General features: G+C 42.4%; 1 protein-coding gene across 4 annotated transcripts in view; it reads left to right on the top strand.

Annotated features, from left to right (window-relative positions):
- Nucleotides 1-12,698, top strand: part of LOC121946151 (vacuolar protein sorting-associated protein 13B-like) — a 375,120-nt gene that overhangs the window by 181,012 nt on the left and 181,410 nt on the right. For all 4 annotated transcript variants that reach the window (XM_042490601.1, XM_042490600.1, XM_042490605.1 and 1 more), the window contains exons 26-27: nucleotides 6,611-6,782; nucleotides 8,984-9,098. In XM_042490601.1, the coding sequence (XP_042346535.1) occupies nucleotides 6,611-6,782; nucleotides 8,984-9,098 (287 nt within the window). The remainder of the gene's footprint in view (nucleotides 1-6,610; nucleotides 6,783-8,983; nucleotides 9,099-12,698) is intronic.

Genomic DNA, 12,698 nt, shown 5'->3' with positions numbered 1-12,698 from the left:
CACTGTGACATAATATTCAGCGCAGAAACACTTTTGTGGCTATTATTATTTAATGACTTATCTCAGGAGCAGAAAGGGACATTTGGTCAGATACTGAATTGGTGAATGATATTGTGTAGAAATTCTGTGCTGCCAGGTTGAAGATGTATGTGAAGCATTTGTGTTTTCTCAGACATGGATTTAAGCTCTCATTGTAAATTGACCAGTGTGCGAAAGGCACACAACTGCGAGGCAGTAATTCTAGTTTGACCTGGACTAAACACTCCTCATAATCAGAAAAAACATTGCCACTAATGCATCATGCAACAGGACTTGATTTACTCTTGCGGTTTAATGTCTCAATATTTGATCCATTCATTCATTTGCGCACTTTTTTTTTTTTTTACTTATTACTTATGAACTGTTTTTCTAGCATCACTCCTTTCATGTGGTGCTACTTGATTAATAAGAGGCCTAATGACTACACCCTGCCAACACCCAACTATAGGCATTTCTTTTAGATCAAGGGTGCTATGAGTCATGCACTGACACATGCTGTTTAGGCCTTTGTTGTATACATAATTTCTGATGCGGATGTCTGACTTTAAATGAAAATATTGCATTTTTTATTGTTATGAGTGGTTGAGTCAGAGCTAACACATGATATTTGTCAAAAAAAATCTGTTTTGTTTGGGAAGAATTTTCAGAGCTGGAAAAACCTCATCAGTGCTTGTGTTTCTTACATATTTTTTTCTTACCCAGAACAGATACTCCAGATAGGCTGTGAGCTCTGTTTGATTCGTGTAAGCTGGGTCTTGATTGAGTATAAACCTGCCTCTTAATTTAGGGAAAACAATAACCTGTATTTACATTTTTTGCTCAGATAAAATATCAAACCCAGAGAATGAGGTATGAAGTGTAGCAGTGCGTGCAGGCATGTGCGAAGCCAATGGAAAACTTACAGTCAGAGTTTTTAGGGGGGAAACAATAAATGTGTTTTTTTTCCCTTTGTCCTTAGGTGATGCTTGTCCTTGATTTTGATCATGTGGCAGGAGTTTTTTCTCTTGTCTAGTACAGTAGCAGCAAAAGTGACTAGCGGGGGGCCCACAGCCACAGGGCCTTAGCCACCAGGGCCTTGTGTAATGCGTTTGTGTATATTTGTGTGAAGTAGGAACGTAGGATACATAAAAAAGAAAAAAGTGTTGATGAGTGTTTGTGTTGTTAAGCACTGGAAACTAGCCCAGGATTTAATGCTCTTTGACCACTAGGGCCCTGTCAGCAATGTGGGGCCCCTGGGATCACAGCACAAGCATCATACCGCCCTGAGAGGTAATAAAGTGTGTCTGTTTGAGAACATACACACACAAAAAAAGTGTTTCATATGTCAATGTGCATCTGTGTCTGCATTTGTTCCCGTGCAATCAACATGTGTGTGTTCTTGCGTCATTTGTGGGCCCACAGAAGTGGCAGCAGTGCAGTATGGCAGCGGAGGCCCTACGGTATAGTGCGTCTATAACAAGGCCACAGAGGCCCCTGACAGCCCACTTGTCACTGTTTACCTAAGTACAAACACTGGTAGAAGTGTTTAGTCCTCTGGGAGGCTGGGTGATTGAGCAAGAATGTAGGAGCTGTTTTGATAAGTCTCAGCAGTAGTGGCAGCAGTCTCTCCCCAACAACGCCCGCTCCCCTCCCTCCCTCTCAGTCCTCTAGTTCTCCAACTACATCCACACCACAAGCCCTAAAACCCCTGCCCTACAGCCACTTCCCAACCATTCGTCTGCCCACAGCTACTGAGTTGACACAGTATTCTGTGACATTTTCATATACATGTAATTTACTTGTATTCTTGAGTCGACACACCATAGTATTCATTAGCAAGTCTTTTGTGTTTGTTTTTTTTTCTCCTCTCGTCTTGTGATCTTAATGCCCATTTAGTCATCATGTTGAGCCGGACAACATTCCCTCATAGAGAGGGCTAGGTTGAAAAGAGCAGTGTCTGTCAAGATGGCTAGCATTAGTGTCAGAAAAAACACTGCAGAGATTCATCCATACATGTCTGCACCTCAGTCAGATCCAGACTGAGATGAGGAGTGTGCTGTGTATGGAAATTGGCATCAGAATGGCACTTTTTGCATGTTTTTATTTGTATATGTTTGTTAGCCTGTTAACTTGTAAATGGCAGTGGCTGCCACTGAATTGCTGGTTGTGAAACATACTATAATATCTTTTGGTTGGTAGAGGAAGGAAGCTTCAGGGTCCGGTTGATATCCAAAAATTGCACACTCTACCATGTTACCTGTCAGAACATTCACTATGCTAATGTTATCTCAGCTTTCTTGGTTGGTGTTATGTCAAAGTGTGTTAACTCGGTGATACTTGTTTTCTTCATTAGGCAGTGATTGGCTTTGACATTAGTAATGTATGTAACCTATCTTGTTTGAATGTCAGATGTTAGTGAAGTGCACAGACATAGCCCTCATCAGTGCAGGAAACTGGAAACACCTCTCTAACACATGTTTAAGTGGAGGGGGACTTAAAAAATTGATTTGGACAAGATGGAAGTGTTCCTGTCACGTGTCAAGTTCTGGTTTGGATTTTTGCTTTTTCCATTTCTGTAATTATTTATCTTCCTATTCAGTCTTTCCTTCCTCCATCCTTCCATCTATGATTTATTCCATCTCTCCCACAACCCCTTCTTCCCTTCTCTGACGACATCTCTGCAGCTTTATCCCCCCCCCATCTTTTTTTAATCTTTTCATTCTCTCTATCACTTAACCCATCCTTTGTACCTTCCTAACCTTTATCCATCCTGCTACCTGTACCTAAACCAATCTCTTTTTCCACTCTTCTTTCATAATCTGTCCTTCCCTCCATCTTTCTTCGACACTTCCCAGCCTGCTGTTGTCTTCCAATGTTTGGGTCTCTCTGATGAGCAAAGACAAACTCTGCAAAGAAAATAAACCACGGATCCTCAGCCCGTTTATAGCGCGGAGGCCCAGGAATTAAACTGTATACTTTACAACTTGGCCGGTGGAGGTGTGGGAAAATAGCTCCCTTTTAGAATGTGTGTGTGCATTGGTGTGCATTGGTGTGCATGTGTGTGTGTGTGTGTGTGTTTGGGGCCCCAATCTAGCAGTTCAGGAACATGGCTAAGCCCACCTCTACGATCACCACACCACCACATCTGTTCCTCAAGGCCTCACCTTGATAAGAGGAGGGGAAAGAATTTTCTGTCATTCATAAAAACATGAACTTTGGCTTTTAGGAGGTGATTAGTGATCCTTACATTGGATTTACAGTTGTACTTAATTAAAAAAAGAAAAACATTTTTTCTATTAAAAAAACTACTAATTGTTTATGTGATGTCACTGGCCTTGCTTTCAGTATGGTCATCTATCTTAAAAATTACAATTTTAGAATTGTTTTTGAGATGTTAAATTAAAAGCAGCCTTCTTTTCACATCGTTCTTTCCTAATTTGGGCTTTTTAGGTGGTCTCAAATTCCAACTATGCATTAAAAATCTAGAAAGTCTTTGTTTTGGTTTCCTACAAAATGTAGATGCACTGGATTTTATACAACAGTTTGGGGTTTTTTTTGTTTTCTTTAATAAAAATCTGTTCACAATTGGCAAGATCACTCATCGGAAAGTCCCAAAAAAATGTTTTGAAACCGTTTGTGTAATACCAGAAAATGCAGAGATGTCAGTCTATTAATAATTTCTCTTTCTTACTAACCCTGATAAAAATCAGCTTATAAGAGACAGAGAGTTTTTAAGTGACAGCAGCGGTTCTGGCCGGGAAACAGGAACAGTCGGGTGTCCGATGCTCCAGTGTAACCACGCTACAGTACACAGTGGTCTGAGCTTCCCACAGCGCCAGCGGCTGGCTCCTGTTTCCACACATGACATTACAGAGTCTAATCCGACCGACTGGCCAGAACTGTAAACTAAACAATCCTAACCACACACACGCACGCACACAGACACACACGCACGCACGCACGCACGCACGCACACACACACACACACACACGCACACACACACACAAAGTCCCGTGTTTTGACTCCAGCTCAACAATAATTAGTCCCCAAATGGCAGTTGACACTAGAATATCTCTCATTGAGACTGACTGAACACAATTACCACTGAGCTCATATTACTTACTGCCAGTCACTGTTATTATACACACATAGACACACACACACACACACACACACACACACACATACTGACACCTTGACTGGTTGGTTCCATGGAAACACATAATGATACTGCTAGACAATTGATTGGAGTTGCTAGTTCTGGGGGAATAAAGTAATTCAGTGTTATTTTTGTGGTATTTTTGGTCATATGTACAGTATTTAAGTTCGTCATTTAGAGAGTTATGAAGCTTTAGATAATATTTTATACTTAACTGTATATAATTTTGTATATTTGATCTAGTATAGGACCGCCTGCAGAGCTTTCAGTGTCCTGCAGCTTAGCCAAGTTTGTGCTTGTGTTGGTGCATTCCTTTGTTTATTTTTCATCCGATAGATTTCAAATCTAAAAAAAAATAATAATCCTAAACAGATATTTTTCCCTGTTCTTAGAGCTAATGCTTGCTATGGAGCACATGTTTCTCATCAGTTTCTAGCGGTCTCCATACTGTAATGTTGCATCTATCTTCAAATCAGTATAATTCTTAATGTATTTATATTTTTGTCAGCCGTTGTTATTGAGCTCTGCTGTCAGCGATTCTCAACTGCGCAATTAAATTAAATTTGCAAATTAGCATGCCCCCCCACCCCTGACTGCGGAACAGGGACATAGTTTCCTCATCTGGACTCTCTTTAAGACACTGTAATCAGCCCAGCAGCTGTGGGCTTTCTAATTGAGATGGTTGATAACCTCCTCACCAACCACAGCCAGGCTCGATAACCATGACACAATCTGTCATTACCACGCTGCCATGGGAGAAGCTGTGGAAAAAGTGAAACCCCACAATGCCAGAGCTGCAAATTGCCATATTGTTTGTTTGCAGGCTTTTCACTTTAAGAGTCGGCCACACAGATACATGTTTGGAAAACAGATTTACCAGGGGGAGCATGAGAGAAATTAAAAAAAGATACTGTCCCCAGTGCTGTCATCTTCAGTGCCTTGCCAAACCCCTAGTAATGAGATGAGAGCTCACAGAAGGCAGCCTCTTCCGCCGCATCCTGCTTGTCTCTTCACCTCACCCCCAACCTCCGCCCCTGCCTCCGGTCTTCACTTCCCATTCTCTCCCAGGCTGCAAGACGTGTGTGTCCTGGCGCACTTGAGTGAAAGCAGGCCACGTGGGTGCTGGTGGCGTAGTTTGGGGTTAACACCAGTGACAGCTCCACACAATGGTCCCTTTCCCCTCACATAGCTCAGCTCTGAGCAGAGTTCTGCTCACCAGACACTGATGTCATCTACACGCCAAAAGGCTTGAACGCTGGTGGTTGCTTTGTTATGGCTACATGCACAGCGACGACACTTTCAAACATAGGCTACACATTCCCACAACACATGGTTGGACGCGCACACAAGCAGATAGACAATCTAACAGTTACAACACAAATATTGGAATGTTAATGTGAATCTTGTGAACCATGATGTAACCTTTTGGTTAGGGAACTCCGATACTGAAGCCACGAGCTCGGCATTTTGCCCATCACCTTCTTGGATTTTTGGAGCCAGAAGTTATGAGTAGTAACCATATTTGGAAGATAAGGCACCTTACGCTAGCTGCTAGATTGGTTAGCATGGTGTATTTACAGTTTCTCTGGGTAACCTGTGATAACGCTGTCCCTAATTTTTGGTATTGAAAACAGGCTTAAAACCATTAAAACACAATGTACTGCCACTCCTCAGACTTTTTTAGATGACCAGAATGTTTCAATTAAACTTAAAGAACTAAAAAACATATAGGAATAGCGACAGCTACAACTACCCTTCTATGCTGTGAATCATAGGTTACGTCATGGTTGTGTTATCCCGTGTTATACTCTGATCACTACTTGACAAGGGTCAGCACCCACCTGTCACTTAAAGTGGCCACACCCTCAATTATACATAACTTTAAGCCTTGATAAAATGTAGTCAGTTGTAAGGTGTCAGGTTTTGTTTTTTGGGTTTTTTTTTTTTTTTATTTCTTACCAGCATTTCAACATACTAAACATTTATTTCTGCTGTAAAGTTGGGCATTTTAGCATGGGGGTCTATGGGGATTGACAGGCTTTTGGAGGAAGCCTCAAGCGGCCTTTAAAAAAACTGCAATTATTTGGCACTTAAACTCTGGCTTCATTTTTCAGCCCTGGAGTTTGCTGCCTGATTGTGCCTATGTTCTTTCATAAAATGTAATTTCGTGCTTTATTCTGTATGTTTGCTGCCACTGTAATTGATTATCCAGTCTTGATAAGTGAAATGTTACTTGTTAACGTCTTTGACATTGACAGTAAAATGACATTTCTTTGCAGTCAGTTTGTAGATTTGCTGAACAGATATTTTTTTAGATATTATGCAAACATCTAATTTATGTCACAGTCTTTCAGCTCATGTGATAGTTCCAAATCGTGGCTTGTTACTGTCTTACCAGCCCTGATTAAACAGATCCTGTTTTGGTTCCTTAGGGTGACTCAGTGCCTGCTGGAGATGACGGTCCGTTTGCTGACACGGTGACTCTTGAGCAGAAAACTAGCAGCATTGGTGGCACCAGTGGGAAGGTCAGCCTTTGGATGCAGTGGATGTTACCCAAGGTCACAGTTAAACTGTTTGCTCCTGACCCAACTGCCAAAAAGACAGGTACCCTGACCTCAAAATACTTACTGCCTTTTCTTTCAGTAATGCAATACAGTGAATTTAATTACATTTCTTAGTCTCTGTTGCTTATTGGCAACACACAGTGGTGTTTTTTGCTCTTCCTAACACTAATGTAGCAGCAACAGAGGTATGTGATATTTAAAGAAGAAGTGAATCGACAGCATAAGCTGTAAGGGAATGGAATATATTCATTATTTGTTAGTAAATTAAGATCTGATTAATCTTTGTCATAAGACAAAAGAAGGAATTCTTATATGTAAAGCAGGATTTTTTTCAAATGTGTCTGACGGAGTGCAGGAAGCTATTCAGAGTTCTTACAGTCCTGCTGTATCAACACTTAAAGTGATCAACCCCCACCTCTTTGCTCATTCAGATGTTGAGCACTTGGAAGGGAAAAGCAGCTGGAGAGAAGGAGGGATGGAGGGAAAAGACAAATAAATAAATGGATGATGAATCCCAAGCGAACCGCCTCTTGTCCCCTTTAGATTTACTGGGGCGATGAAAGGCTAGATTTACCTTTAATTGGTGGCAGTAATATTTAGCATCTGCCAGGCAGATCGCCCAGCTTAAGGTCTTTAATAGTGGAAATGGAATGTTTTGGAGGACCTCACAGAGATGGTTTGACTTAGAGACATCCTAAATAGGCATTACTTAGGATTTGGGCTTAATATGTGCCATCTGAGTTGCGAGATGAACTTACCACTGGATTTTCTGTGTGCAACCCATTAAGCATGTTATTGAAAACAAGAACTGTGTGTATGCAATATATTAGATGGCTAATATCACAAGTACATTCTCTGAGATAAGTAAGCCACAGATATGACTGCAGACAATCTGCTATGATGTAATATGTTTTTCAACTGCAAAGGAAATAAGATTTCTGTCTCTCCAGAGAAATGGAAAAACAGCCTTTCCAGAGGTATTGGTTCTCGGGTATAATGTTATGCTATTATGTGTTGGAAGATTAGAGGTAGAAATTCAAGCATGACTCTCCAGAGGTTCTGCTAAAAGCGCAAATCAGTGGTACACTTTCCTCCTTTTAAGATGAACCATTTAAAATCAAGGGACTAAGGGTTTCCAGTGCTCTTACAGGGTGGGTTTAGAAAACTCATACATCAATATCAACACCATGTTTGGTGACGATGAGTTTCTGAGTATCTAACAACTTGGGAGAGTTCTTTCCACACAGTATCCACAATAAAGCTGACATGCCTTGTGTTTCATTTTTTTAATAAGCCATTAGGAACCTCTGCGTTTCTCAGAATCACCACAAGGCATCAGTACAACAACAACCATAGTTTCACATGCATGAAGTCCATTTTCCCAAGCTGTGATTGTGGGACTTTTTCAGTGGAAACAATGAGAGCGAACCAACAGTTAAGCTCACAGGCTCGGTTCAATACAAAGTTAATCAGTCCTTCTATGAAGCTTACTCACTCTGCCTAAAGTGGGTGGGTTTGTTTGCACACAAGGTGCACTGAGACACGCACATACATTTTCATGAAGACACACACAGAAGAGCCTACATGAACATTCAGTGCTGTGTAAACATTCACACGCACACACAGACCCAAACTCCTCATTATGACAGGCTGAGCAATATCCTAATCATGCTTTGCCTTCTTACCCATAATTTTCAGTATGACTTCCTGAGGCAGCCAGACAGTTGTGTGTGTGTGTGTGTTTATGCGTCTATGACGTCTGTGTGTTTGTGGGTCTGTGAGTGTGTGTGTATGTGTGTGCGTGTGCGCGCACATAGGCTCTAGCCTTAATCAGCCTTGGTACATTGGTACAGCTTTGAAAACACACTGTGCGTCTGTTGTGCAGGAACTGACCACAGCAGTTGGATCAGGACCAGAGGCGAGACCTGGACAGGGTTAGCTACAGTGCAGGTTCTTGCCCACATAAATGAAATTCACACACACAGATGAAACTTCCTCTACTGAAGTCCCAGTTCAGCTGTATTACCTTTTTGCCAAGTACAATAACGACCATAGAGCATGCTAAAAGAAAAACAGAGGGAGAAACTCTGGGCATTCACAGTGCTGCAAATGAATCACTAATACACAATAACATAGCCTGATGAATGCATGTGTTTCCATCGTGATACAACTCATGTGAATATTACATCATCATAAACTATTTTCTTTGTGTGTGTGTGTGTGTGTGTGTGTTTCTGTCAGAGATCTGTGTCATCAGTGAACTAGAAGACCTGAGTGCCTCAGTAGATGTCCAAGATGTTTATACGAAGATCAAATGTAAAGTTGGGAGCTTCAACATCGATCACCACAGATTCAGGTAGAGTACATCTCTTGCATGATAAGACATTTACAGTGTGCATCCAGGTTATTTTGGGTAGTCTTTAAATCAGCAAGCAGGAGTGGCTTTGTGCCATGACTTAATGATGGTGGCACTGGTGGAGGCAGTAGGCAGGTTCTCATTAATCCTCAAATTGCACAAATTGAAATTGCTGGTATGAAATACCCCGAATGGTAAATGGATTATGCTTATATGTACTTACAGCTTTTCTAGTCTTATTGACCACTCAAAGCGCTTTCACACTACATTGTCTCATTCACCCATTCACACACACATTCACACACTGGTGGCCAAGGCTACCGCCATCTGCTACTCAGTAATCATTCACACGCACTCACACTCCAATGATGCGGCATTGGGAGCAATTTGGGGTTCAGTATCTTGCCCAAGGATACTTCAACATGTTGCCTGGAGGAGCCAGGGATCCATCTACTGACCTTCCGATTAGACGATGACCCGCTCTCCCTCTGAACCACAGCCACACAACAGTTTTTTAAAAAATTACCTTTTATCTGAAAAAAGTTTTTGCACTCGCATGAGGCAGTATTTCAGGTGTTTTGAAAAGGTCATAGTTTGCAAAACTATGTGGCTATGTGCCTGTCGGTAGTTACTGGCTCTGCCGGGCAATAGGCACTACAAGAGGTGTTATTGCATCGCATTACTCTTCAAAAGTTGAGTGGACCATTAAAAAGGTTTAAATCAACAATTCCTCTGTGAAGTCGTGGACTATCACCTCCCAGAAATCCCTCCCACATATAAGGGGCTTGCCTTTCCATTATCACTCACATAACACACTTATGTCGCCTATGATTGGAATTAATTACACCAAGTGCGGTGGCTGCAATAGAAATAAAGCTGCTAATGTTTTGAACACCCATCACCATGCTTCTTGGAATGTTATCACGAGAGGAGAAGTCACATGACATCACTCAGTGGAAACGCAGTCGTCTCGCAATTGTGTTTTATTGTCATTTAGAAAATATTGCTGAAGTTTTGTGCAAATCTGTAATGGAAACCCGCCTAGTGATACAACTGGGAGCCTTCAATTCAAAGACAGTCTCTTCATCCACTTGGTCACACTGCTGCACCCACACACTTGTGCTCTCACAGTCCCAGTGTCTAAACACACACTTGCATGCACACACTCTTCACCACCAATACCACTAACACTTTGTATGTTGTTCCCACTTCTGCTCCTATGGTTGATTTTTCGGATTATCACCTCAGCGTCATCGTCTTTCCAGACAGCTGTTGCAGTGGTTACCACAGACTAACAGTCAGATGGACAGACAGACGGACCAACAGAACAGCCTGATGCACTGAATGGGCTCTGGGCGGTCCCAACTCTGACTCACAGAGCAGAGGAGAGTTCAGTGCGTTCTGTACGTCACTCATTTTCTCTGAGCCTGCGGTGTCTAAATCGATTCACAGAAACATTAACACGTTGTTGGGGAGGAAAACCGCTGGCCGATCTTCCACTGCATCCTTATGGTAATCTCTCCCCTTGTCAAGTTCCAGTCAAAATGGGGTAATTTAGCTCTGGGCTCTGAAATTATAAAAATCACATACTGCAGCACGGTGAAACTAAAGCTGTAACTAAAGATTTTTTTTTCCCATGCCCCTACACATTTTTCCCATCAATTAAAGGATGGCCTTGCTTCAATATCTAAATCCTTATTTTTTCCTGTATTTTTTTCCTTCTTCCCTTGATCACATACTTCTGTGATGGAGTCAGCAGCTCCAAGTGTGCACGTTGTACGTGCCTGAGGTCTTGTTCTGTTGGGAAGAGACCACTTAGCAGGAGGCAATTCCCTCTGTCTCCGTCTGAGGAGATAATGAAACAGCGACCCATAACACTCCAGCATGTTGCATCCAGCAGCCCATAGTGTGTTTGTGTGCCTACGTGCCTGAACAGATACAGTCCTATAAGTGCCTTCTTCTCTGATCGAGCCAGGCAGTGAAGGGGAGATGGGCCTTGCTGGGCCCTGCGCCCATATTGAACTCCATCATTAGCAATCAGTGTTCTCACCACTGATATGATAATAGATATGAATTCGGATTTGCCAGATTTTAAAATCACCTTGTCCCCCGCATTTGAGTCCAGGTCAGAGAGGGAGCGAGGCGATCGACTTAGCTTTGAACCTTGACTGTCTAGCAAGCGTCCTGCAGACCTCCCTGTTTCTCTCTAGTCAGTTGATTTATATTCTGTCAGGCCACATGTGTTACATAGAGTATGGAGTATCAACTTAAGCCAGGACAGTGTCAGTGGTTAGACAGCTTTAGAGCGTAAAGGTGTCGCGGGTCATTATATCATGCTGCTCTGCTCTCCACAGGTGTGTGTCCAATTGCTCCTGAGATGTAGCCAACCTTAATCTCTTTAGTAGACCTCTATGCCTTCCTAAGTAGATAATGGGTCAATTTTCTCATTTCTAGATTATTTCAGTTTAATGTGCTTTTAACAACATGGTCTCAACACACTTTTAACCGACCAAAGTTCTGGCATGCAGAAGCACTCCATCTTCCAAGCCAGGTTATAGTCAGGGCTGTTTAGGACATAGTGGAGGACCTCTGGGCTCCCAGCCCACTCTAATCTGTATCATCCACATATACAAGAGAGCCCACAGGGGTTGGAGTCCATATTAATCATTCTGAACAGATAATTGTTAGGTATTTCATCACCCAGCCCAGGTTATTTGTGTGCAGTGGGTCAGATTAAATTAAGCTTGACAGAGAAAATGTCTCATCTGGCCTTAGCTATCTCACCGCTGGAAAATGAATGGAAAGTTAGATAGGGCAGGCAAATATGCGAGGTGAAGCTATAATTGAATCCCTGATTGTATCAAAATAAGAAAAGGACGAAAAAGAGTTAAGTGGGGAAGGAAAATGACGTGAAAGGAACTCCCAAGGAATATGAAAAAAGTGAACCCTGTAGGTGTCAAGCTCACTAATCACGGAGCAGAAGTGAACTGGAGGGAGTCAGAGAAGCAAGGAGGTGATGGAGTGATTGGGTCTGAAACTCTGTAGGGGGGCATCTCCCGGCCAGTGGGAAGTTTAGAAATTAGGAAGCTTCTTCCTCTCCTTATTTTAGCCAGGTCTCCCTTAGCAACGGCGCTCCTTGAACTGTTCTGAAATGCAGAGACGCCCTCTGAGAGAGGACGACCGGTGACAGTTCACCCTCATTCGCTCCAAGGAGCAGCTCACACAAATTGGAGCTGATGTCTTCCAGCTGTTCTGCAAATGGCTTGGAGAGAAGGCTGACTGGATGGGAGCAGAGAGAGAGAAAAGAGAGGGATGATGGGAGAAATGAAGAGCTGTGGGGGGTCCATATGTATTAGTCACCCTTACAGCTGAGTGGGGAGATTACAAAGAGATATTCACATAGGCACACACACAGGAAGAACTGACATACTCACACAAATAACTATGCATGATACACATGCACCGGTAGATCTTTCTCAATGAGCTCCCAGAATTCTTGTGGGGGCAAGCTGAGGGTGGCGTAACAGATATGACGCAGATGGTGTTGAACCATTTCCATTGTGTCAGACATTTTGCCATACATATGTTGTGCATGATTTG

Source organism: Plectropomus leopardus, chromosome 7, assembly GCF_008729295.1.
Source record: "Plectropomus leopardus isolate mb chromosome 7, YSFRI_Pleo_2.0, whole genome shotgun sequence".
In the NCBI taxonomy this organism is placed as follows: domain Eukaryota; kingdom Metazoa; phylum Chordata; class Actinopteri; order Perciformes; family Serranidae; genus Plectropomus; species Plectropomus leopardus.
Note: the sequence above shows the minus strand (reverse complement) of the source record. Positions and strands in the feature narration are given on the sequence as shown.